The sequence below is a fragment of the Lissotriton helveticus genome, chromosome 1_1 (assembly GCF_964261635.1).
Source record: "Lissotriton helveticus chromosome 1_1, aLisHel1.1, whole genome shotgun sequence".
Taxonomy (NCBI): Eukaryota; Metazoa; Chordata; class Amphibia; order Caudata; family Salamandridae; genus Lissotriton; species Lissotriton helveticus.
The window spans coordinates 1,641,228,502-1,641,253,504 of record NC_136057.1 but is presented as its reverse complement, the minus strand read 5'-3'; the positions used below and the strand labels follow the sequence as shown (position 1 = coordinate 1,641,253,504).

The following is a 25,003-nucleotide window of genomic DNA, read 5'->3' as shown; positions in this document are numbered from 1 at the left end:
TGTTGCCCTCATCTGAGAAGTGAACTCCATCTCCTCTGTAGATATCTTGCATGTAGTAACGCAAGTTATTGTTGTACAGGGAGCCCATTCCATGGTCTCTCATGTAAGCTGAAACAGATTTGTTTACATGCTTCCTCGACTTCTCAATTTGTGGACAAAATTGGTTTGACCACCTCCATTTCTGTCTTTGGCATATATTTGAATATACCAAGGCAGTCTGAGGAAAAAGTGCCATTAATTGCTCAAAGGTGTCCTTTAAAAGCATTTCCAGACCTACACCAGTCAAAGTGCCCAAGTCATTACCTCCACAGTGCACAATTAACAGGTCAGGTTTGGGCAAATGCATAAAGGTTTTCACCAATGGTATCAATTGGTGACATTTTAATCCTCTGTGGCCAAACCACTTAATTTCCACATCTTGTAAATTGAGGTTAGGTAATTTCCTGTTTTCAACGTACCTTTGAGCCCAGTGAATATAACTATGTCCAACAATCCAGACAGAAAGCATGGTGAGAGAAGGTTCTCCTGCAGTCAGATGAAGTGTGGCAATGAAATGGCAGTTGAAAAAATGAGAGTTTAAAATGAAAAAAACTGTGGAGTTTCTGTGTTCATGAAGCAGTAACAGTGATTGGTGGATTTTGATTGCTGAAAACAGAAAGTTAGGGTGCACGGATGTGTTCTTTGAAAGATGTATTTTGAATGGTCAATAAAAAATCATTAAATGAAAGAATGCACTGGATATGCAGGTGCACTGAGAGTTCAGAGTTCAATTGCAACAAAGTTGTGTGAACTTGCAAACACCAGAAGTCTTCCAAGAGGTGGTTGCCATGCAGAAAAGGCAGAAAGGGCAGAGGGGGGAAGGGTTTTCATTTGAAAAAAAGTGAGGGAAGAGTTTTGATTGGGTGACATGAGAGATATGTGTGAAGAATTACAGCATTTCTGTGCTTTTGATAGCTGCAGACTCTGGAGTGCATACCTTTTGCTCTGCTGAAGACAAATTGGTGTGTTTCTGAGACTGTTTTCAAACTCAAAGTATTTGCTAAGGTGAGAAAATATTTCTTTAATTTAGATAGAGAATATTGTGCTTTTAGGAGAAAATTATGAATTATGTGGCGCAAATTGCTTGTAAATATGCTCCCACATGTGCATGGAAAATTTAGATTTTGAATGTTTGTGTTACATAGCCATGTTAAAAGTGATACAAACATGCTGCAAAGGCAATCAAAAAACGCTTTTATGTGTCTTAAGGACATTTTAAGTAATTTTCCCATGTGCAGTGTTTTGAAATTATGATTTGAAAATCGTTTTTGGGGAAAAGGAATTGTTTTTAAATTTATGACAAGGACATAATGGTGTATGCTTCTTTATACGGCAATTGACTGTCCCTGATGTTATTTTTCCCATTTTAATGTAAGACCTTTCTCTGTGGCGCAAGTTGCTTGTAAATATGCTCCGACCTGTGCATGGGAAATTTAGATTTTAAATGTTTGTGTTACATAGCCATGTTAAAAGTGACCCAACCATGCTGGAAAGGCAATAAAAAAACACTTTCATGTGTCTTAAGGACATTTTAAGTAATTTCCCTGTGGGCAGTGTTTTCAAATTATGAATTGAAAATCGTTTTTGAGGTAAAGGAATGTTGTTAAAATTTATGTGCGCCATATGTCCACAAATTTCGTTTTCAGGGGTGCAGCGGGGTGTTCTTGAGACACCCCTGCACCTTTGGAAAAATTCCTAATTTGCGATGAGCTAATTGCTAATCGCAAATTGCACCTTCATTCTTATGGGCCTCCTGCTCCATGGAAATGAATGGGTAATTTGCAATTAGCAATTTGCTCATCGCAAATTAGGAATGGTAAAGAATCGCTATTTATTCCTTAAAATTCGCTATTTTGGAAATGCAAAATAGTTATATGATACATATGGCGGTTGATGTCTAACAAGATAAGAAGCTTAGGGATACATTTATGATGACTGGCGCAATGAAGTGGACATCACTTACTTCATTGGTAGAGCTTTACATGTATTATGTCCTCTGTATTCTTCATCAAGCGTAACTTTAATCTGCAATCCTGAGTAGGCCTCACCTTAAACAAACCTCTGGATAGGCCACACCTTATCGTCATCCTGAATTAATCATTTAAAATGCTAGGGACAGATTTATGATAGGTGTATGCCTCTTTTGCGCCACTTACAAAACACTGTCCACGGGGAAATGACTTAAAATGTCCTTAAGACACATGAATGTGTTTTTTTAAAGCGTTTGCAATTTTTTGGGGTGACTTTTAACATGGCTATGTGACTCAAACAGTCAAAATCTAAATTCACCATGCACAGGTGGGAGCATATTTACAAGGAATGTGCTCCATGGGGAAAGGTCTTATAATGTAATATGGGAAAAATGACATCAGAGACACTGAAATGCCTTATAGAGAAGCATACACCATTATGTCCTTGTCATAAATTTGCAAACCATTACTTTTCCCCAAAAACGATTTTCAAATCATAATTTGAAAACACTGCACATGTGGAAATTACTTAAAATGTCCTTAATTCAAAATTTGCTATTCCTTATTTTGCGATTGCACTGAAGGATTTGCAAATTTTGCGATTCCTTAAATGCAATGTATCAAACAAAAAATATGTAAAAAATGATATTAAGGATTTGGAAACTACCACCAACTTCTAGTTTGTGGTAATTTGCGAATTCTTTTCAAAAAGCATTTTTTTCCAAAAAACAAAAGGTGCCATATGACGCCTATACATGTCCTTAGGGCATGTATGTGTGCCATATGCCCCCAAATTTCTTTTTCAGGGGTGTAGCAGGGTGTTCTTGAGATACCCCTGCACGCTTGAAAAAATTCCTATTTTGTGATGAGCTAATTGCTAATCGCAAATTGCAACCTTCATTCCTATGAGCCTCCTAGCCCATGGAAGTGAATGGGTAACTTGCAATTAGCAATTTGCTCATTGCAAATTAGGAATGGTAAAGAATTGCTATTTATTCCTTAAAATTTGCTATTTAGGAAATGCAAAATAGTTTGATGGTACATATGGTGGTTCATCTGTAACAAGATAAGAAGCTTAGGGATACATTTATGATGACTGGCGCAATAAAGTGGACATTACTTACTTCATTGGTAGGCCTTTACATGTATTATCTCCTCTGTATTCTTCATCAAGCGTAACTTTAATCTGCAATCCTGAGTAGGCCTCACCTTAAACAAACCTTTGGATAGGCCACACCTTATTGTCATCCTGGATTAATCATTTAAAATGCTAGGGACAGATTTATGATAGGTGTATGCCTCTTTTGTGCCACTGTGCGTCACTTTTATGATGCAGCGGCGGTGCTAATTTGCAATTAGCAATTTGCTCATTGCAAATTAGGAATGGTAAAGAATTGCTATTTATTCCTTAAAATTTGCTATTTAGGAAATGCAAAATAGTTTGATGGTACATATGGTGGTTCATCTGTAACAAGATAAGAAGCTTAGGGATACATTTATGATGACTGGCGCAATAAAGTGCACATTACTTACTTCATTGGTAGGCCTTTACATGTATTATCTCCTCTGTATTCTTCATCAAGCGTAACTTTAATCTGCAATCCTGAGTAGGCCTCACCTTAAACAAACCTCTGGATAGGCCACACCTTATCGTCATCCTGGATTAATCTTTTAAAATGCTAGGGACAGATTTATGATAGGTGTATGCCTCTTTTGTGCCACTGTGCGTCACTTTTATGATGCAGCGGCGGTGCAAAAGATTTGCTATGAGGCGACAACATTACAAATTGATGCATTTAGGCAGATATGTCATGGTGTAAAAAAAACGTACCACATGAAACCGATGCAGCAGTGATGCAAAAGATGCACCATGTAACAAGACAGGCCTCACTTGGGGCCATATGTATCAAGCTAATTAGCATTCGCAAAGATCAAAATTCTACGAATTTCGGCCTTTGCGAATGTTAATTAGACAAATGGTATGTATCAAACAAGTTTGATGCAAAATAAGGAGTAGCAACATTTTCTATTCCTTATTTTGCAATTGCACTGAAGGATTTGCAAATTTTGTGACTACTTAAATGCAATGTATCAAACAAAAAATATGTAAAAAATGACATTAAGGATTTGGAAACTATTGTGGTAAATTGGTGGTAATTTGTGAATTATTTTCAAAAAGCTTTTTTTCAAAAAAACAAAAGGTGCCATATGACGCCAACACATGCCCTTAGGGCATGTATGTGTGCCATATGCCCCCAAATTTCTTTTTCAGGGGTGCAGCAGGGTGTTCTTGAGACACCCCTGCACCCTTGGAAAAATTCCTAATTTGTGATGAGCAAATTGCTAATCGCAAATTAAACCTTCATTCCTATGAGCCTCCTAGCCCATGGAAATGAATGGGTAACTTGCAATTAGCAATTTGCTCATTGCAAATTAGGAATGGTAAAGAATTGCTATTTATTCCTTAAAATTCGCTATTTAGGAAATGCAAAATAGTTTCATGCTACATATGGCGGTTCATCTGTAACAAGATAAGAAGCTTAGGGATAGATTTATGATGACTGGTGCATCACCAGGGATGTGTCAGTCATCCTGCGCCGCTGTTCCGCCACCCATGGTGTGCTGCATTTAGAATACGGGGCATCATGGGGCAAAAATGGCACAGATGCGTGACGTATCTGTGCTGTAAAGGTAGTGATTGCTGGAGTTGTATCGCAAGTGCGATGCAGCTCAAGCAAGGCTCAGGGGTGCCCCATCTCCACAATGTTGTGTCAAGACCTATGCCTGCTTAAAGCAGGCGCAGGGTTTTGACGAAGCTTTCTCCTATCTGATTGTAAATACGGCACACCATGGGTGGCAGAGTAGTGGTGCACGTTAACTGGTGCATGCCTGGGGATGTGCCATTTAACATAAATCTGCCCCTTTACATTTAAGTATGTGCAGGACACACAGAGTCGGTGAGGCTTATCCAAGGTTAAGAAGAGATGAGTCCTGTTCACTGAAAATTTAGACATAGTCTTCACCTGCTCAGCATTGCTGGACATGGCTAAATAATAGCTGCAAAATATTACTCTTGTTAAACAATTTTACTATTATAATCTCTGAGATTTGTCTCTTACTCTGCAACATCTCATTGTTGTTATCTTTCTTTAAAGATAAAGACAACCTCAACATGAGCGACAATCTGCAATCAGTTGATTTTGACCTCATCATTGAACTTGTAATTGAAACATCAGTGGATGTTGATCCCTTGGATGATTTAAATCCTGAGGATGAAGAAGAGCGTGATGAGGATGCAGATTTGTCCGAATTATATGACATAGGATGGGAAGCTGACCTGCTTGAGCCTATGGAAATATAAACATTTATTTTTAAAATTTATAATTAATAAAAAGTAAAAAGGTAAACCGTTTAATTTAAAAATAAAGACACCTTCAAAAGCAGGTTATGTGTAGTGTCTTCAATAAAATATTAAAATATGCTCATAAAATTAGATCAGATTCACATATAAAATAGCACAGGTAACATAAATATAAATGTCATTTCTTTTCTGCTATTTCTGTATTGTAAATTTGCAAGGACTAAAAAATCTTCTATTTAAAATGTCAAGTAGTGTGTTAAGTTTTTGATCACTGTTATTGTTTTACTGTTTGGTAATAATGGTTAATAACATTTTTTATTATATTTTACCACAGATTCAACTGCAGATCATTTCAAGATTTCACCATGCCAACAATAGAAAGACAGAGAAAGGCTGCAAAACGTCAAAGACAGCAGGTGAAAGAAAATAAGCAGCAGTCCTCTAACAAAAAGATTTGTCAAGTCACGAAGAAAGCACCGGGTAAGAGCACAAAATATTTCATAAGAAATATGTGTAGTAAAAAAAATATTACTACAGAAAATGTTTCAGTCCATAAAACGAGAAGGAATTCAAATGGAAAGGAAAGGCCAATCAAAAATGTTACTGCTAGAGCAAGAGATAACTCTGTGCATGATAGTAGAAGGAAACAACAGTTTAGGGAGATTCGTAAACGAATGTTCCGCAACAGGATAATTGGCAATTTGTTAAAAAATATTAAGAAAGGTCAACAGAAACTGGTTTTTTATAAGAGAAAAAAAAAAGTTGAGAAAGTTATTGATCAGGCATTTGAAATTAAACGTAAGTTATTTACTTTGATAATCAATAGAATTAGGAAGCTAAACAAGGCAATTTATGATTTCAAAAGAAATAGTAGATGGAAGAGAATAGTTAATCGTAGTAATTTTTGTGAAGTTTTTTCTGGAGAATGGATGCATAGTTCAAGCTGTGAGGCATTTTTTAATGAGGAGAGTTATTTCCAGGATAATGATTTGGTGCATGCAGTTGACACCAGTGGTCGTGCTTATGAAGTGAAAGATGGTTGTCCAGTTGAAAAAGAAAAACTTGTGACAACAGAGGCAGAAGAGGTGTTAGGTAATGAGGTTTTAGGAAGACGTGCTAAGGGTCCTGTGTACACCTGGAAGTGTAGTAGTATTTGCAGTGTGCGACAGGATTCCATCAATTTGCTTTGTGATTTTGTACGGTCATTTAATAAGAAAAGTTTGAAGCAGAAAATAAGGTTGTTGCAAGAATTAGATCCTTGCAGAGTAAGAGAAGTGACAGGTTTGCATGGTCATTCACTGGCTTGTCTTTCCAGGAGAGTATGCCAGAGTGTTTTTCATCATTTCAGGATGCTAGCAGTGCATCATAATAAAGTGAGGAAATTAGTTAGAATGTTGTATTTTGCTAAGAGTCCAGCAATTATGCTTAAACAATTATGCGCTGCTCTTTTGAATGGTTCTGAAATAGATGTGAAGAATATATGTGAAGAAATTGAGTTTTGTTACTTTGGAAGTAAAGAGGAGAATGTTGAAATTGAGCAAGAAGAAGAGGGTCATGTGGAAGATAGTGTACAGGTTTCCAGTACAGATAATTTCCAGAGGGAAATTGCGACGTTTGAGGTGAAATCAAGTGAGAGGCCTAATTTCACTTGTGTGTGTTGTCGACGCACTTATTATAAGAATCAGACTAAGTTAGTGGATTTATATGCAAAAAGTGAAAGGGAAGATAATAGTGAATGGAAGGATTTCGCAACATACTTGATGGTAGAAAATTGTTTTGATTTGGGATTGGATCAACGTGTGTGTACTTATTGTTGTTGCAAATTAAATCAAAACCAGATGCCTGCTAGAGCAGTTCATAATAATCTGGAATTGGTTGAGATTCCTTCTGAATTGAAGGATTTAAATACTTATGAATCTATTTTGATTCAAAGTATCCATCCCTTTCAGGCTATTGTAAGAATGGAGCCAAAGACAGGGAAATTGCCTCCATCAGATTTACAGAGAGGATTAAAGGGAAGAGTTGTTTATTTGCCTCTAGATTTGAAGAAAAACATTAACACAATTGGAGTAGAAAAAGTGGAAGAGGAACCTCTGGTTATCTTAGTTAATGGGGTTCCGACAAAGAATAAGAAAATATGGCAAGATTTAGTAGATGTTAGGAAAGTTAAAAAGGCAACATTGTATTTGAAAAAAAATAATAAATACTATAAGAATGTATATGTTGCAGAAGAGGAAGTAAGTGAGGAAGAGGATAGCGATTTGTGTGCTGGTCAAATTGAGAAAGTAGAACCCTCTACTAGTGAAGAAATATATGAACATTATAGTGTTCATCCTTTGCATTCCAAGGAAGTCATGGGGAATGCTATTGAGTTGTTTCAAATGAAACAAGCCAAAGGGAGTCCCATTAGTGTTTGGGAGGAAAGTTTGGAAGCTCGGTGTTTCCCACAGCTTTTTCCAACAGGTCAGGGAGGAAGATATGATGAGCGACCTCATCAAATTCCTGCTTCTGAATACCGGACTTTGCGATTGTATGCAGGAGATGCTAGGTTTCGACAATGCATTCCCTATTTGTTTCATCTCCTGTTTGAAAGCGATCTGTCTGGACTGTCATATGCAGTGAACCACATCTTGAAAAGTGGTATACACATGCAAAACATCTCGGCAAGTGACTTTATGGATAAAGTCAATGTCCAAGACATTATTTTGGATTCTCACCTGATTAATCTCATGGCGTGTCAGCGTGGTACTAATGAGTACTGGTACCGTCGTCATGGTGATTTAAAATGGATGCTGAGGAACTTAGGTACTCCCACATGATCCTCACTCTGAGCTGTGCCGAGTATGGCTGGGAAGACTTACTTGAATTTCTACGAGAGGCAAATGCTAACGTAGATAACATCGAATTCAAGACACCCGGAGAACTGTGCTCTTTGGATCCAGTCAATGTATGTAGGTACTTCAATCATAGATTTGAAGCTATGATGTCTTTCATCATGAATAAGAAGAATCCACCTCTTGGAGAGGTGTTGGATTTCTTCTGGAGAAAGGAGTACCAAGCAAGAGGTGCTCCTCATATACATATGTTGCTGTGGATCAAGGATGCACCTAAATTTGGAACGGATCCAGAAGACTCAGTGATGAGTTTCATCCAACAGTATTCTACGTGTGCTGTTCCAAACGCAAAGGAGAAGAAAAGCCTAAGAGAAAAAGTTCTGCGTTTCCAAAGCCATCGATGTGGAAAGTACTGCCGTCGTAAATTCCGAAACAAGGACAAGTTCTACACCAAATGTCGTTTCGGTTTTCCACGACCGGTGATTTCTAAAGGAAGAGTAAACAGTTTGATGTCTTCGCTGCGACATAATGTCATGAAGAAATCACCTAAAAACACATACAATTTGAAGAGGAACGAAGAGTCCAAGTACATCAACGACTACAACCCGGTGATTTTGTCCATGTGGAATGCTAACATGGATATACAGTTTGTGGCTGATAACTGTATGGCTGTGGCTCGGTATGTGACGTCTTACATCACCAAAAAAGAGAAGACAGAATTGAAGGATATGTGGGAGGACATTTCCCATGAAAAGAGCCTCAGCAAGAAGTTGTACAGTTTCAGTCTGAAGATGTTGTCGCATCGAGAAATTGGAGCTTACGAATGCTCTGACCGGTTGTCTTCAGCAAGTCTCTATGCCAAGTCCAGGAGTATCGTTTGGGCGAGTCTTGGTCTTGCTGCAACGCGTAATCGAGTTCTGAAACCTGTGCGGGAAATTGAGTATTTGGCGGAAAAGGAGCCAAACAGTACCGACATTTTGAAGACCAACATGTTGGATACATATTATCCAAATAGAAGCAGTCACCTCGACAATGTTTGTCTGTATGAGGTTCTTCAAAATTACATATTCAAGAGGAACATCAAACAAGATACTGAGAAAGGAGTGTATGCTGTAATAGGAAGTGAGGGATGTCTGGTCAAGCAAAGAAAATGCCACTTGGTAAACCATCGAAAATTGAGTGGCGAATCTCCTGAAAAAAAGGAGTTTTTCTATTTAGCACTTTTGCAACTTTTCAAGCCTTGGCGTGCAGAAGAGGAACTGCTTGGAGATTTCCTCTGTTACGAAGACTCTTTCAATGCCGCCAAGGAGACAATAGAATGTCCTGCTTTTCCCAAAATTGTAGAAATGTTGAATGCGGAAATTGAGCAGGAAGCAACGATTGCAGCCGAGATTGCCAGAGACAGTTCTCAGGACAGTCAGAGTTCTGCTTCATTGAGTCAGGATCCACTAGGAGGACCTGTTATCGAAAATGAAGCTGCCACTGCCATGAATGAAGTGGAAAGAGCCATGGCACATGCTCAGGAGGATGCGGTTAACTTAGAAGAGTTGGAAAGACAACTCAACGTTGAGCAGAGGAAAATATATGACGAAGTTACCATGCAAATTGATCATGGATTAAGTCATGACAAGAAAGAGTGCTCATGTACGTCGTTGAAGCCTGTCCGACTGTACGTGAGTGGAGAAGCGGGAACTGGAAAAAGTTTCCTCATTAAAGCAATTTCATGCTATTTGCAGGAAAGGACAGAGTCATCGCTGTCTTGTGTTGTCACCGCTCCAACTGGACTGGCAGCACATAACATTAAAGGGATTACTTTACATCGTTTACTGATGCTGCCAGTGGAGCATGACAACAAATTACAATATCACAAGCTATCTGGAGATGCTTGTTTTGAAGTTTCAAGAATCTTGAGGAAAATGAAACTTCTTATCATTGACGAAGTAAGCATGGTTTCCAATGTCATGCTTGCCTTTGTGCATTTGAGGATGCAAGAAGTTCTCAAAACAGAGTATGATGTGTTATTTGGTGGCAAACACATCATTGTTTTCGGAGATCTTCTGCAGCTGACACCAGTGAAAGGGCAACCTGTGTTCAAAATGCTCACGCATGAAGATACCAGGAAGTGCCTAGGCAGCATTGGCAACGTCAATATATGGTTAAACTTCAATTATGCTGAACTGCATGAAAATATGCGTCAGGCGAAGGATGAAGTTTACAAGACTATTCTACAAGATGTTAGAATTGGAAAAGTGACCGAGCATGGGAAAGAAGCTTTACATGCACGATTACTGTCAAATTTATATCCAGAACAAGATGTTGTGCCTGAGAATATTTTTCAGAAAATTACTGATAAGAAATCTGGAATATGTTTGATGCCAACTCTTGCAGAATGTGCCAAATTCAACAACAAAATGTTGCATTTAGAAAAGCAAGAGATTGTGAAACTGGAAGCTATTGACAGAGTAGAGCATATGGGATCAACAATTATTTTGTCTGAGAATCTGAAAACAAAATTGGATTCATTAGAGAAGAGTATATCTAAAACTGCAGGTTTTGAAAAGGCTCTGAATGTGTGCTTGAACTGCCGTATAATTTTAAGAAGGAATTTACATGGTGAAAGAGGTCTGGTAAATGGATCAATGGGTAATGTTGTTGATTTTGTAAAATACAGAAATAGAGATGGAATTGAATTTTTAAAAATTAAATTTGATGGCATTGAGGAAGTACAGCTAATTGGTCGTTGCTCTGCTAGATTTTTGCTTGTAAAAGACTTATATGTTCGCCGTAAGCAGTTTCCTGTTTGCTTGGCATATGCGGTGACAATCCATAAATCGCAAGGTTTAAGTGTAGACAGTGCATTGGTGAATATTGGCAGTTCTGTGTTCAAGGAGGGTATGGCATATGTGGCATTGTCACGAGTTAGAACTTTATCGGGATTGTACTTGATTGAGTGTGATGTCACAAACATTTGTGCTGATCTAGATTGTGTTAAGGAATACAATAGGTTAAGAAGAGAGTATGCGCCACATTTGCCTCAGTATCCTTTGTTTGAGAAACGTGTGGTAGGCCGGAAACGAAGAAATGTGACCAATACTGGGGAGGTTGTAGCAAAAAGACGAAAAGTCGATGAACCTAAAATTACAAGCAGAAACAAAAAGGATTCTGTTGAAGATGTTGTTGGTTTTCAATTTGAAAACAGTTCTGGTGTCAACTGCTATGCTAATGTAGTGGTTAATGTTTTGTTTTCTCTAGAAAATGTAAAAGAAGAGATTGTGGTCAATTCTGATCAAAGATTTTGCAGTTTGTTAAATTCTGTGTTAGAGAAATGTAGCACTGATAGAAGAAACATAGAAAGTGTGTCTGAAATTCGAAATCTGTTAGACAGATGTTCAGGCCAAACACAATTCTCTCAAAATATTCAGCAAGATTGTCAGGAGTTTTTAATGTATATGCTTGATGTATTACATGCTGAAGGTGTAGATGTAGATCAGCTGTTTGGGCTTTCTTATCAATGGCAGCATGACTGCGAGAACTGTATGGTATCAAGTACTACTAGTGTAGACTCAGAAAGATTTATATATTTAACTTTGCCAGACAGTAAATCAGTCTCCTTTAATAAGCTAGTAAAAGCAGCTGATCACAACATGGAGTGTAGCCAATGTAAATCTGAAATGATGTCCACATTATTTATACGAACATATGGCCAGTATGTCATTTTAATGTTCCAACGATGTAGGCCTGATGGAACAAAATTGACAACTTTAATTAAAAATGTTGTAGCTTCGCAGTTGTCAATATCAGGAAGGACTTTTGTAACTGCAGCAATTATATATCATGCCGCCCTTCAATAACATCAGGACATTACACAGCTTATTTAAAGTCTAGAAATGGCTGGTCATTCTGCAATGATTCTGTTTTAATTTTCCAAAAAAAATTGCCGTATGACCTTAAAAACTCTTACCTGGTGTTTTTAAAACCAAAATTTTAGGGAAATAATCTCGGGATGTGCTCTGTGGAATTTCAAGAAGTTCTAATGGCTCCTACACAATTTGGCCTTGAGGATAAGTGTAGTTCAGAGACATAACTTCTAACCATAGGACTGTACGTCATGGAGAAATACGTGCACTTTGAATGAGTTCAGAAAAACTGTTTCTTTTTATAAGCTAATTGAAGCAGCCAATCAAAACATGGAGTAGAGGGAATGTAAGTCTGCAATGCTGTCTACTGTTTTACATTGCTTTGTGATTAAAAGTGATGTAGAGAATTAAATAATTGTAGTAGTCATAGAGGTAGTGTAAGTCTGCTTCATAGTAAGCAGTATCAGTGTCATAGGAAATGTAGAACATGACTGAGCAAGAAGGGGAAGATATTACTATTCCAGGATTGTGAAAATGATCTTCAACATTTTAATTCTGAAAGTTGCGGAAATGCCAAATGACGGGATTGGCTTACAAGAAATCCAAGAGTTATAAATGGCTCTGACCAGATTTGGCCTTGTGGAAACTTGTGGTAGAGAGCAAGAAGTCATTTATTGCATGTAACGTGTTTTTAAAAACGATGGAGATTTTCTTTCAGAAAGTGGCGGGCTGAAAGTAATAACAGCACAAAAGAGTGTAAGCTGTTCATAGGACATCCTTGGACGTCATGGAAAGTAAGTTAACTTTAAGGAGTTCTGAATTTTGATTTCTTATGTTGTATGGGTTTTTTAAACACAATCATTTTGATTGTGTTTTTTTTTCCCCGCTGTTATATGATGAATACCTTCAAGTCACTGTTTTTAGTGAAATTTTGATACATTCTGAGAACAGCAAAAATAAACCATTTAACATGTATAATTAATTCTGTACTGTTTGCATTTATGATGTATATGTAGAACTGTGTAGGAGGCATGGAGAAGGTGAGGCTTCTGTAAGTGTCAAAGTTGTTGCATGCAGTGCTGCACTTCTGCGTATTCTTTCATATGCTGGACTACATCTGCACAATGAGATACCTAAGCAAAGGAAACACAAGTGATGTGGTTGTGAAATGAGCAAAATAAATTGCACGTATTTCATTTACATCACCTGTGTTTCCTATCATTACGAATCACATTGTGCAGATCAAGTTTAGGTCTGTCCAGGGAAACATAGGAGGTTTGGACTTTGTTGAAGAGTGCAGTGGACATGACTCACTTCATTGGTAGACCTTCACATGTATTATCTCCTCTGTACTCTTCAACAAGTGTAAATCTCATCTGCAACCCTGAGTAGGCCTCACCTCAAACAAACCTCTGGATAGTAGACATCTTATTGGCATCCTGAAGCAATTATTTAAAATTTTAGTGTCTTGCGACACTTTTCTGAAACAACAGCAATGCAAAAGATGCACCATGTTTTAAGATAGGCCTCACTTCATCTGCATCAAGATACTGTTAGTTTAAAATGTATATCTTTAGGACTGTGTAGGGGGCCTGGAGAAGCAGAAGCTTCTGTAAGTGTCAAAGTTGTTGAAAAACTGTTTGTCCTTCAATCTTTTCCCTTGTCTTTTCTAATTTTTAAATACATGTTTTAATATTTTTCAAATGTTTGTTCTCTCTTTCACAGATTGAAAGTATAAAAACAAAAAGTGAGTAATTTAACGACAATTATAAGGTAAATTTTTTGTATTCTTTTCGTTACATTTCTATCACATTCACCTACTATTAGTTCCACAGCTTCATTTCTTTAACCCTCAGTTTCCTGCCTTTGCTACTTTCCTCATTCCTTTCTCTATTACCTACTTACTCAACTCCTTCCACTCTTTTCCTCAGTCCCTCTCTTCTCATAGTTCCTCACTTTTGTTCACTCACTCCGTCTCTATTACTCTTAGTGTCTTTGACTGATCACTCTATCACTACTTGTTCATAATGCTTTCTCTGTGTAGTTGAAGCACACTAAGGGGAATATTATGAACACAGCCAATAAAATTATTGCTCTTTTTATTGGCAGAAAACTGGTGCAAAAGTGGTTTTAGCGGCAGTTTTCTGCCACAAAAGCAGCTTTAGCGACACATTTCTGCCAATAAAAGCTGCAAAACTTTTATTGCCTATGTTGATGATATGGCTCTATGTTACTTACATTTCTTTGCTGTTTCAATTAATCTTTTTCTGTTATTTTTTGTTTTCTGTTTTCTATTTTTTCTCTCTGTTATTCCTCATGTTTTAATCTTATTTTGAACATTCACTCACATTCTCCAAGAAACTCTTCTTTGTTAATGTTATACTCTCTTTTTTTTTCTTTCACTTCGTTATCTATTTTGTTTTTCACAATTATACCCTCTTCTGTCTTTTCTTCGGTAAATAGATCTATTAAACAGTATCTCTTCTTTACTCCCTATAGCTGTCTTTCTTTTAACATCACTCTCTGTTTACTTTCCTTATACTTACACTTTTTTTTTTTTTTTTTTTTTTTTGGTTAGCTCCCGGTCCGCGTACCGGGAAGCTAACCCGGGAGCGAACCAAAAGAAATAGAGCTTGCCAGAGTGCTAAACATTCTAGCAATTTTTTTTGAAAGGGAAGGTAGTTCTGAAAAGAACTTTTTTTTTTATATTTTTGTTGTTTTATATTTTTTTTTAATTTTTTTAACATTTTTATTTTTTTTTTATTTTTTGAACGATTTTATATTTTTTTGGGGGTTTTTTTGGGGGGGGGGAAACAACAAAAAACAGGCGTTGAAAAGGGCTCAACAGGAGCAAAAAAAAATTACTGGGGGCGGTTAGGGCAATCATGGTGTTCATACGCCAGGTTGAGTGCATTGATGCTCATGTTGCCACAAGCTAATAATGCACGACAGTGCATACATAAGTGAATCATGTGCCCAAAATTTTCTTGAATATTTGGCACAGTTTCCCGTGCCTCTTCTGTTGTTAGAGAAATCGGTATTGTTGGTCTGGCCACAGGAGTTGGTCTTGGATTGTCAAGCATATCCCTTATTTCCGCCCGGCTGTAATTTAGTGGATGCTTCCTTGTCATGTGCCTGTGCATTGTGTGATTTCCATAGCTATATTTTTTGTCCGTCCCTCTGGACAATTGTTCTTTGCATATGCGGCAGGTGACATACCTCGCATTGACTTTTTTTTGGCCACGAGGGATCGAATAAAACTGCCAGATGAAACTGGCTTTCTTTCTGGAAACCCGGGGCACCTCTTCTAAGAACTGTGGTTCTTCTCCCTCCTCATCCATTTCTTCATCTTCCTCCTCAGTGTTGGTAATGACCTGGGGAGGTGGTCCTCTCTTCCCATGAGGAGGTGGAGGTGGTGGTGGGGGTCCACCAGCTGAAGCTACCAATGAAGCCATTTTCCAACAAGCAAAATAGGTCTTCCTCTCACAATGATGAAAGTCAGAGTGAGGAAAGAAGGAGGGGTTTTCATCATTTGGGAAAAACAATACTTCTCAACCAATTAAAAGTGTTATTTTTAGGTCACCTGACCTAGCCTTACATCATTATGAAACCAAAAGTGAAATGAACCAATGAAAAGTTTTATTAACAAGTCACATGACCTCTCACGCTCATGTTACGCGCTGCGGAACGCGCCCCGGTTAGCTTCCGGGTCGCTAAGCTTCGCGCCCCGGTCCGCGCCCCGGGACACTTCCGGGTGCGCTAACGCGGTACGTCACAAGACGCATTACGCGGCAACGCGATACGTCGCGTTTTCGCGAAGCGCCGCGGATCGCTTCCGGGGAGCTGCGTTTCGCGCCTCGGTCCGCGCCCCGGGGCACTTCCGGGTGCGCTAACGCAGTACGTCATAAGACGCATTACGCGGCCACGCGATACCGTCACTATGTTGATTTTTTACCGGTTCGCGGACCGGGTCGCGGCATCAAATTGAGCTAACGGGAAGCGAAACAAAAAAAATATTTAAAAAAAATTATTAATAAACATATAAAATATATTTTTGGATTTAAATAAGAAAACATTTTACAGCTATAGATATTTGCTATTAAAAAACCATTGAAATTCACTGAAAAAACCATAGGTTATAAACCATATATAGTTAGGAATTAGCATTTACAAAACCTTGAAAATTCACTGAAAAAACCATAGGTTATACACCATATATAGTTAGGAATTAGCATTTAAAAAACCTTATTTTACTCACACAAAACCATTGAAATTCCATATATAGTTAGTTGCACTAACTATATATCGCGCACCCGCAATCCACTGCTGATGATGTCACATATTACATCATTCATGACATGGTCAGTGACATCACTGATGACATCACTGATGACATCTCAAATGACATCACTGATGACTCCACTGATGACATCTCATTTGACATCAATGACCACATCACTGATGATATCATTCATGTGACAATACAATGCATCTCCTCACATTTTAATATAACCTCTGTTTCACCCAGTGTTAAATACAGAGTATAATTTTTGAAACCATTGACACACCAATACTAGTTACTACATATGTACTCACTGATTCCTACGTCTACACACACATTCACTCATTCACCCATACAATCATTCATACATACAATCACTCATCTTTACAACACTATCATATGCACTCATACACCTATACAGACACTCACACTCTGCCACTCATCCATGGAGTTACTCACACACCTAGTCAGTCCTGTAAAGAATCAATCACACTTCCATTTTCTTGTCTATACAGTTAAACATAGAGCACCTTACATTTTCAAACATATACTAACACATACTTACCTTGTTATACAATCATTGATATAAGTACACATTGATCTGCACAGAGTCACACACCTCCCAGCCAGCCACACACACACTCAGTCTCCCATACAAATACTTGGACAATCAATCAATAACCCATATAGTTACTCATATAGCTACTGATCAACACATGCAGCAGTTTACAGAACAACAGACATAATGATGCACAAATTAAGACAGTTTAGTCACTAACCCATGCACTCAGTGAGATACATTTAATCACTCACTCATACAGTCAGTCATGCACCTACTAAATCCTTCGTCCAGACACTTATACATCCACTCATTCTTCAATATGTAAGACATATTTAAACTTTACAGAAACATAAAATCACTGGATGTTGTTATCAGTGATGTCATCAGTGATGTCATTTGAGATGTCATCAGTGATGTCATCAGTGATGTCACTGACCATGTCATGAATGATGTAATATGTGACATCATCAGCAGTGGATTGCGGGTGCGCGATATATAGTTAGTGCAACTAACTATATATGGAATTTCAATGGTTTTGTGTGAGTAAAATAAGGTTTTTTAAATGCTAATTCCTAACTATATATGGTGTATAACCTATGGTTTTTTCAGTGAATATATATATATATATATACGGCCCTGTTTAACAAAGTGCCACCCCCTTTTGTTCCGCACTTTTGGCAGAGGTCCTACACATTCGTGGATTAGTCTCCGCACTCTGGGTGGAATCTCCGCAATGACACTTTTCACTGCGGAGATTCTGCCCCAAGTGCCCTTTGTGATTGCTTTCCACATTGACACAGACAATGGATCTTCGTTTTCTGTTCTTCTGCCACCGACTAAGGTCCTGGAGTCCTTCTTGCAGGCGACCGACAACAGAGCTGATGATTGACAGGATGCAAGAAAGTGCCCTTTGTGATTTAGACCCATATATATCTATACCCACACACACTATATATATATATATATATATATATATATATATATGTATATATATATATACATGCGTCCAGTTATATTACATAGCTTTATCCCACGATAATTACCTGTATGACAGTGATAGCTCTGAGTAGATGGAGTATTTAGAGAACAAATTATGTGTGCCATACAGGTATTATAAGTGTGTCTGGAAAACGTACATAAAGCCCTACATTTAGATCTTATACTTTTTGTTTTCCACGTTCTATGTAGACCTAGCAAATGATGGATAGCACTGAGCTCTGCTTGAGCCCAACTCATTCGGGTATCATTCCTTTCCAACATGAATTGTATGTAGTAATGCAGAACATAGGTACCATAACAAAGTAAATAATGTGTAACCCTCTATGTTAAATCCGATTGAACCAGTAATGCTACAAGAAATAGCTATGTTAAATGGAAATCTTTGATGCATAATACAAAATCTTTCTTTTTATTTTTAGCAACACTTGGGCCCAGTTCATAAAGAGAAGACGGACATTTTGAAATTGCTGAACAACTATTACATGTCATTTGTGGATGTCATGGAATTTAGAGTAAGTGCTCCTCTCTGGCCTACGAAGAAATTGTTTAAATGATATGAAAACCTCTCAAATCTGTATTTGCTTGGGAGGTGTGGAGGGAACCTCAGGGGCCTTATTTATGAAGGACTTGTGCCGCCGATGCGTCACTTTTAACATGGGAAAAAGTGACGCACCGGTGGCGCAAGTCCTTCATAAATAAGGCCCTAGGTCCCTCTCTCTGCCAGGGCATGGAAAGTGCCTTAGCTACCAAGTCTAAAGCTGCTAATAGTTGAGCTACTTGTAGGAGAAACCTCTACTGGAAAATCTATCAAGGTCCACCTCTGAAGAAAGAATTCGGCCAGCTAATGTGGGCACCGGAAATAGGTACCTTGTTACAAGTGTTGTTAACATGTCATCAGGTGTTTCCTAGAACCCTTTGAAAAATGAAGATAAATACACCTAAATTGGGTGGTTTTCTGTGAGCATTTCTGGTAGACTAACCTCGATACCGGATGGCGGAGCCAGATAAGTGCTCAATATTGGATATTTCGTCGAATTCAGAATTGATGGTTTACCTGTTAGTGCAGTGTAATGGCAGACGCTAATTTTTGAAGGACTTGCCATTACTTTACCCTCTAAATCAGGCCATAGATGACCTGTAAATAAATAGTTACAATTGTATCATAAGGAACTTTAAAATGTTTTTTTTTACTTTAAACCTTTCCACTCCTTGCTACTCATCTACTGACAAAGAAAAACGGAGTGAAACGTTTGAAGGTCTTAATTGAGTAAGTGTATTGCAACACAATTTAGTAGGAAAGGAACACGTCAAGCTAGCTTTTCTCGCTAGCACGTTCAGGACGAAACACCTCAAACACCATAGCCAGTGGTGGCTCCTCCACTAAGGTGGAGGAGCGTCGCCCCACTGCTTTTAGGCAGCTTAACTAAAGGAAAAATAAAATGATGATAACAGAATGTTATTATCATTTTACTTGTTCCTGCTGCTTTGTGACCGAGGCGGGAAGGGTTGCTCTACTCGCAGGGCATGGCATGGGAGGAGTGGTTTTCCCACTTCAAGTGCACATGAATGCATGGGCGGCCCTCTTGGGCTGATCAAACAGTCATGTACACTGTGCATCTTCTCCACCCAGGCTGCATTACAACCTGCGTGGAGGACATGCCCAGGCCCCCATTACCTGGCTGAGTGCCGAACTGCAGCGCTCAGACTAATCACAATGCTGCAGAGGCCTGTGGGTGGCCAAAGCTAAATATTACGGTAATCTTCGCAAATGATTATCTAGGGCCCAGCTATCAGGGCCGGACTGGCCGTAGCGGGCACCAGACGTTTTCCCGGTGGGCCGCTAGGGTGGGGGCCGAATTTGGGCCCCTGGTGGCCGTTTTTGTTACTGGGCCGTTTTTGCAGCATAGCTGCAAAATCGGCCCCTGTAACAAAATCGTCGGAAACCGGACCTGTCAAACAGCTCGGCCGCTTCCAGGGGGGCCGGCTGAGCTGTTTGCCAGGGGCAGTTTTGGTTCCCAGTCTGGCCCGCCAGCAATATGTGTTGCACACCCTTTCTAGCTGTCCTTTGAAGGTGAGTCCACTGAGTTCCATTGTAATGTTGTACAAATTACCAAATGATGATGTACAACCCATTCTTAGAATACTTGATTGCTTTACAACTCCACATTCAATTCGGCTATTACACAATAGAAATTGTTCTTATTTGAATCAAAATGAGGGTAAGATTTTAAAGTAAGATCAACCAGGGTGACCTTTATTTGATATTGTTACCACAATCAAAGACAATTTGACCCACTGTTTCCTGAAATAAATGTAAAAAACTATATTATTCTTCCCACAAAGTCCACTTTTGAGTGAAGTCCATTTCTTCAAAAAATCCCCAGAATTGCCTTTGAATATGTTTTGAATTTGCTTTTAACGACGACCACATAGCTCAGCTCTGCAACCAACAATATGCATCAACTTAACCTCTTTATACTCCCCAGCAGAGACTATCAGTAAATGGTTTCTGCGGCTGAAGGATAAAATCTTGCTAAATAGTATTCCGCTGAGGTACGAACACGTTTAGCTATTTTGCCATTTGCTATTTTGGAGAAATGTATAATGTTCTACCTAATTATGTACTTCTTTTTTTATAGACACTCCTCATATTTGTAAACTAGTGTATTCCTCATATAGAAACTTTGTAAAATAAATGGGTAATTAATTTATTTATCTCAGCAAGTCAAAGTTTACTGTTGCTGGATGATAATCCGACACCGCTTTTTAGGTCTGGGTTTGTGACTCAGAACCTGTCAAACAGACCTATTAATGTTTTTCGGGTCCAACCCTTGGCTTTCTTCAATCCACTTGTTTTAGCCATTGGCTTAAGACATTTCAATCGTATCTTCGATCATTGATGAGGCATTCAGGTCTTAATATGTGTACCTCTACTGCCTGCCAGAGTTAGGCCTCCAAAGAATTGGAATCCTTGCACTTCGGTCTCTCCCACAGGTAGAACAAGAATCACTAGGCGCCCCAGTCTCAGATGTGGACGCTGGAAACACCATCAAAGACATGGCGAGAAGTAAGACGGCTGGTGCAGATGATGTCCCCTTTGAATTTTACAAAGTGTTTGCATGCAAACTGGTGCCTAAATTGGCAGAAATGTATGCGGAGACCTTTGAAACAGGTATCCTTCCGACAGTGATGAAGGAGGCTCTGGTGGGGCCCGTGCCGAAATCTACAGTTGCGGGATGTGGCGCCCTCGGACTTTTGACCCCTCTCTATGTTGAACTTGAGTTCAAAATACTCAGCAAAATATTAGCATCCCGGTTGTTACCCCACATGCAGGCCTTGATTTATGGAGGCCAAAACAGTTGTATTCCAACGTGTAACACCTCTTACACCCTCTGCAGACTTTATTCTATCCTGAATGCCCATCCAGCGGTGGCAGGCACTGGTAAACAGGTGAGCGGGGTGGTGGGGATGCGGGGTGGGAGTGGGGGAGTCGACAGACAACGGAATAGGTATACTTAAAAAAATAATACATATTCTGTCATATTCTTCCCCCCACCCCACTGCACTTACCTGTGCCGGCCACCGCTGTGCCCATGACCGGTTATCTGACCTTGCTTCAGTGATTGTGTGGGTGGACCTTGAGAAGGCCTTCAACAGAATGCATTGAGAGTTCTTGGAGGTCACTACGTATTGCATGAGACTCGGTGCAAACAGAGTAAGATAGGTCTAGCTACTGTATGCTCACCCAATGGCTAGGGTTAAAACAACTTGTTATGTTGGGTATGCTGGCCCAACGAACCGTGCACTATCCACTTGGTGCTATGCACCTGAACTTGTTGTGTTTTTTCAACAAATGATAAACCTTATATATTCACAGTTGCTTGTGTTTATTATTACATTCTTTTTGTTCTTTTTTCTCATATGTATATCACCACATGATATTTCATTTCAATAAATTATATTAATTTCGCAGTCACAATAACAATAACATTACATTTCATGTTATGTTCTACAATGCTATGTGCTATACAATTTTTTGAAAATGCCCAGTGCCCAATGCATTTCGGCACTACTATGGTGCCTTCATCAGGGGCGAATCTGTAAAAAATAAACAAAATAACCATGTAATTTCAAATTCAAGTCGCCCATGGGTGTATTTCTGTGTATACCATGAATGTTGTCATACCTGTTCGCGTTATACTCAATTCTCAAATCCTGTGTAGAGAAATGTGCCTATTTAATCTTTATGCCAAGCAATATGCATGCAATTAATCCATATCATTGGACAATAATTCAGATCAAAGTTCCAAACATTAGCTTACCACTAATCTTGTGCGTTCGAAGCTCCCTAAACAACAAACAAGAAACATGTTCAGTGACCTTCTCACTGCTAAAAGGCACCTACGTGTATCTCTCAATATTCCTAAGTCTTAATATGCATACCTTCTGTTCCAGCACTGTGACGTTCTGCAAGACATAATAACAAGCCACGTATCCTGTATTAAAACTGCGATGTTCTAAACTACTAGTTATGTCTCAACATCTTATACATTCCACTCCCACATACCTCTTGTATTCGACTGTTCTGTGTTCACTGTAAGAAGTAAACAAACAGATCCACTGTCAGTACCAAGGCCAGATAAGAATAACTAGACCACACCTTCAACTCTAACGGTATTACCGGGATGCGCCCTTACCTAATTTCCCAAAAATCCGCTCCGTTTCATGATAACTTGCTATCCCATCGGAAAATATCTCAACCGCTACTAATGTTACCACGTCTCATTTCAATGCTCCCGTGAGTCTCCTGAAGTTACCAACATAAACAACGGACTACGACGCTACCATCAAACAATGTACGGACGCCATCTTTCAATGGGTTTCTATATCGACAACTCCGTTCGCATAAACTCCGTTATGTGCTCAAAACCTGTAGTAACTAGTGTGTTCAGTGTCGAGTCAATGTGTTCATACCATAGTTTCTGTATTGTAGTGCGATAAATTTTTTTGAAAGTATATGGTCAATGTTAGTGACTATTGCTGATCCATGTGTGTTATAAGATGTAACAACATATACATAAACCAATGCATTCAATTTCACAAAGATCACTTAATAGGTACATATTTGCAATAATTCCATTTCTTAGTTTTGGTTTACAAATACACTTAAAAATCATCTTATCTAATACCCCTGTTGCTTATTACAATGCTACACCATGATTAAGTTTGCTGAATTTATACTGATTCATTTGTTCTTAATTTTCTCCACAAACCTAAAACCAAGTTATCTTATACTTCCTGCTGGTTTTAATATCTCTTATGTGTATAAAACCTGCCTAACAACGAAACCTGTTGGTTCTGTGTCACAGTTGTTCTATGGTTTGACTCATTTCTCTATGTTACGTAGTTTTCAGTTGGTGTGTGCTAGTATATAGGGGCTTTGTTGTTATTATCTTCATGTGATTGTCAGATTTATTGTATTCTCATAAAAAACATGATAAATCATATTTGTCGTTAAGAACCCTTGGAGCCATCGCTTGCAAATTTTTAATCCAAAATAATTCTCTTTGCAACAATCTTTGATGATTATTGATCCCTGCCTTCATTGGTACTTGTTCAATGATCAAAAATCGTAGTTGAGAGATTGTGTGGCCTGTGTCCTTCCAATGGACTGCTAAAGGTGATGTTAAGTTCAAATTGCGAATTCTGCTCTTGTGCTCCGTAATTCGAATCTTAATCTTGCGTTCCGTCTTGCCCACGTAGAGCTTGCCACATGGGCACTTGATTCCATACACTACGTTTGCAGTGTTACAGTCACTAGTGTGTTTCAAATCTATGGTTTTTCCTCTGATGGGATAACTAATGGTATTGCCCATTATCACATTGTTACAGTTTGTGCAATTTAGACATCTACTCATTCCTTTGTAAGATGCTGTTGAAGATGTCGATGGTTTCTGCTTCACTCTTTCACGCAAATTTTGCCCCCTGGTATATGCATGTATCGGTAAGTCTCTAAATAGTCCTTTAAAATCTGGTTCATTCATTAGAAGTTCCCACCTGGTGTTAATTATTTTTTTGATATTTCTTGACTGGGTGGTGTATTTTGTTACAAGAACCATTTTTTCTTTAGTGATTCTCTTCTTAGGCTTCAATAAATCGGTTCTGTCTAATGCCATCACTTTCGCTATGCTCTCCTCAAGTTCCTTCCGAGGATATCCTCTTGCTTCGTATTTGGTAGCCTGTTGATGAATGGTGTTTATGGATACTTGGTTGTCAGAACATATTCTTTTGATCCTTATGAATTGGGATTTCGGAAGATTTTTGATTAAGCTCCTGGGGTGAAAACTAGTGTATCCTAATGCATTGTTCTTATCCGTTGGTTTTGTGTATAGTTGTGTAGAAAAACCTGATGCCTCTTTGGTGATTCTTACATCTAAAAAGTCTATTGTTTGTGAACTGATCTTGTGTGTGAATTTGATCCTGGGGTTAATTGAATTCATCATCAAGATTAACCTTTCTAGGTGTTCTTTAGTGCTGTCCCAGATTAGAAAAATGTCGTCTATGAAACGACAGTACATTTTCACATGTTTCCAGTCTTCAGTATTCATGACATTTTCTGCTTCAAACTGGGCCATAAATATATTAGCATAAGTCGGCGCTCCCGCAAATCCCATGGACGTACCAGTCAGCTGGGCGTAGTGATGTTCCCTCCAAAGGAAGTAACTGTTGTGTAAACAGAACTTTAGTAATTGTAACAAGAATACCTTATGTTTTGACAATTCCCCCATTTTCAAAAGAGCCCATTCAGTTGATTCAAGACCTGCTTCATGTGGGATCGACGTATAAAGAGCCACTACGTCTATAGTACATAACATCCACTCTGGTTGAAAGCCTTGTTCTGTCCATGTTAGTTTATTTAAGAAATCCGTAGTATCACGTATATATGATCCCCAGTTCTGAACAAACTGCTGTAATAAGTGGTCTAGGAATCGGCCGAGGGGATCAAATAATGACCCGCACCCCGACACGATCGGTCTGAAGGGTGGATTTGTTAGATGTTTATGCACCTTAGGAATCATGTATAGCTTTGGAGTTCTGG

The 25,003-nt window shown here is 38.7% G+C and overlaps 1 protein-coding gene across 1 annotated transcript in view; it reads left to right on the top strand.

Moving 5' to 3' along the window:
* The window catches only part of NCKAP1L (NCK associated protein 1 like), a 1,588,380-nt gene that overhangs the window by 121,282 nt on the left and 1,442,095 nt on the right, over positions 1-25,003 (top strand). The window contains exon 3 of the mRNA XM_078688681.1: positions 18,324-18,416. Coding sequence (XP_078544807.1) covers positions 18,324-18,416 — 93 coding nt within the window. The remainder of the gene's footprint in view (positions 1-18,323; positions 18,417-25,003) is intronic.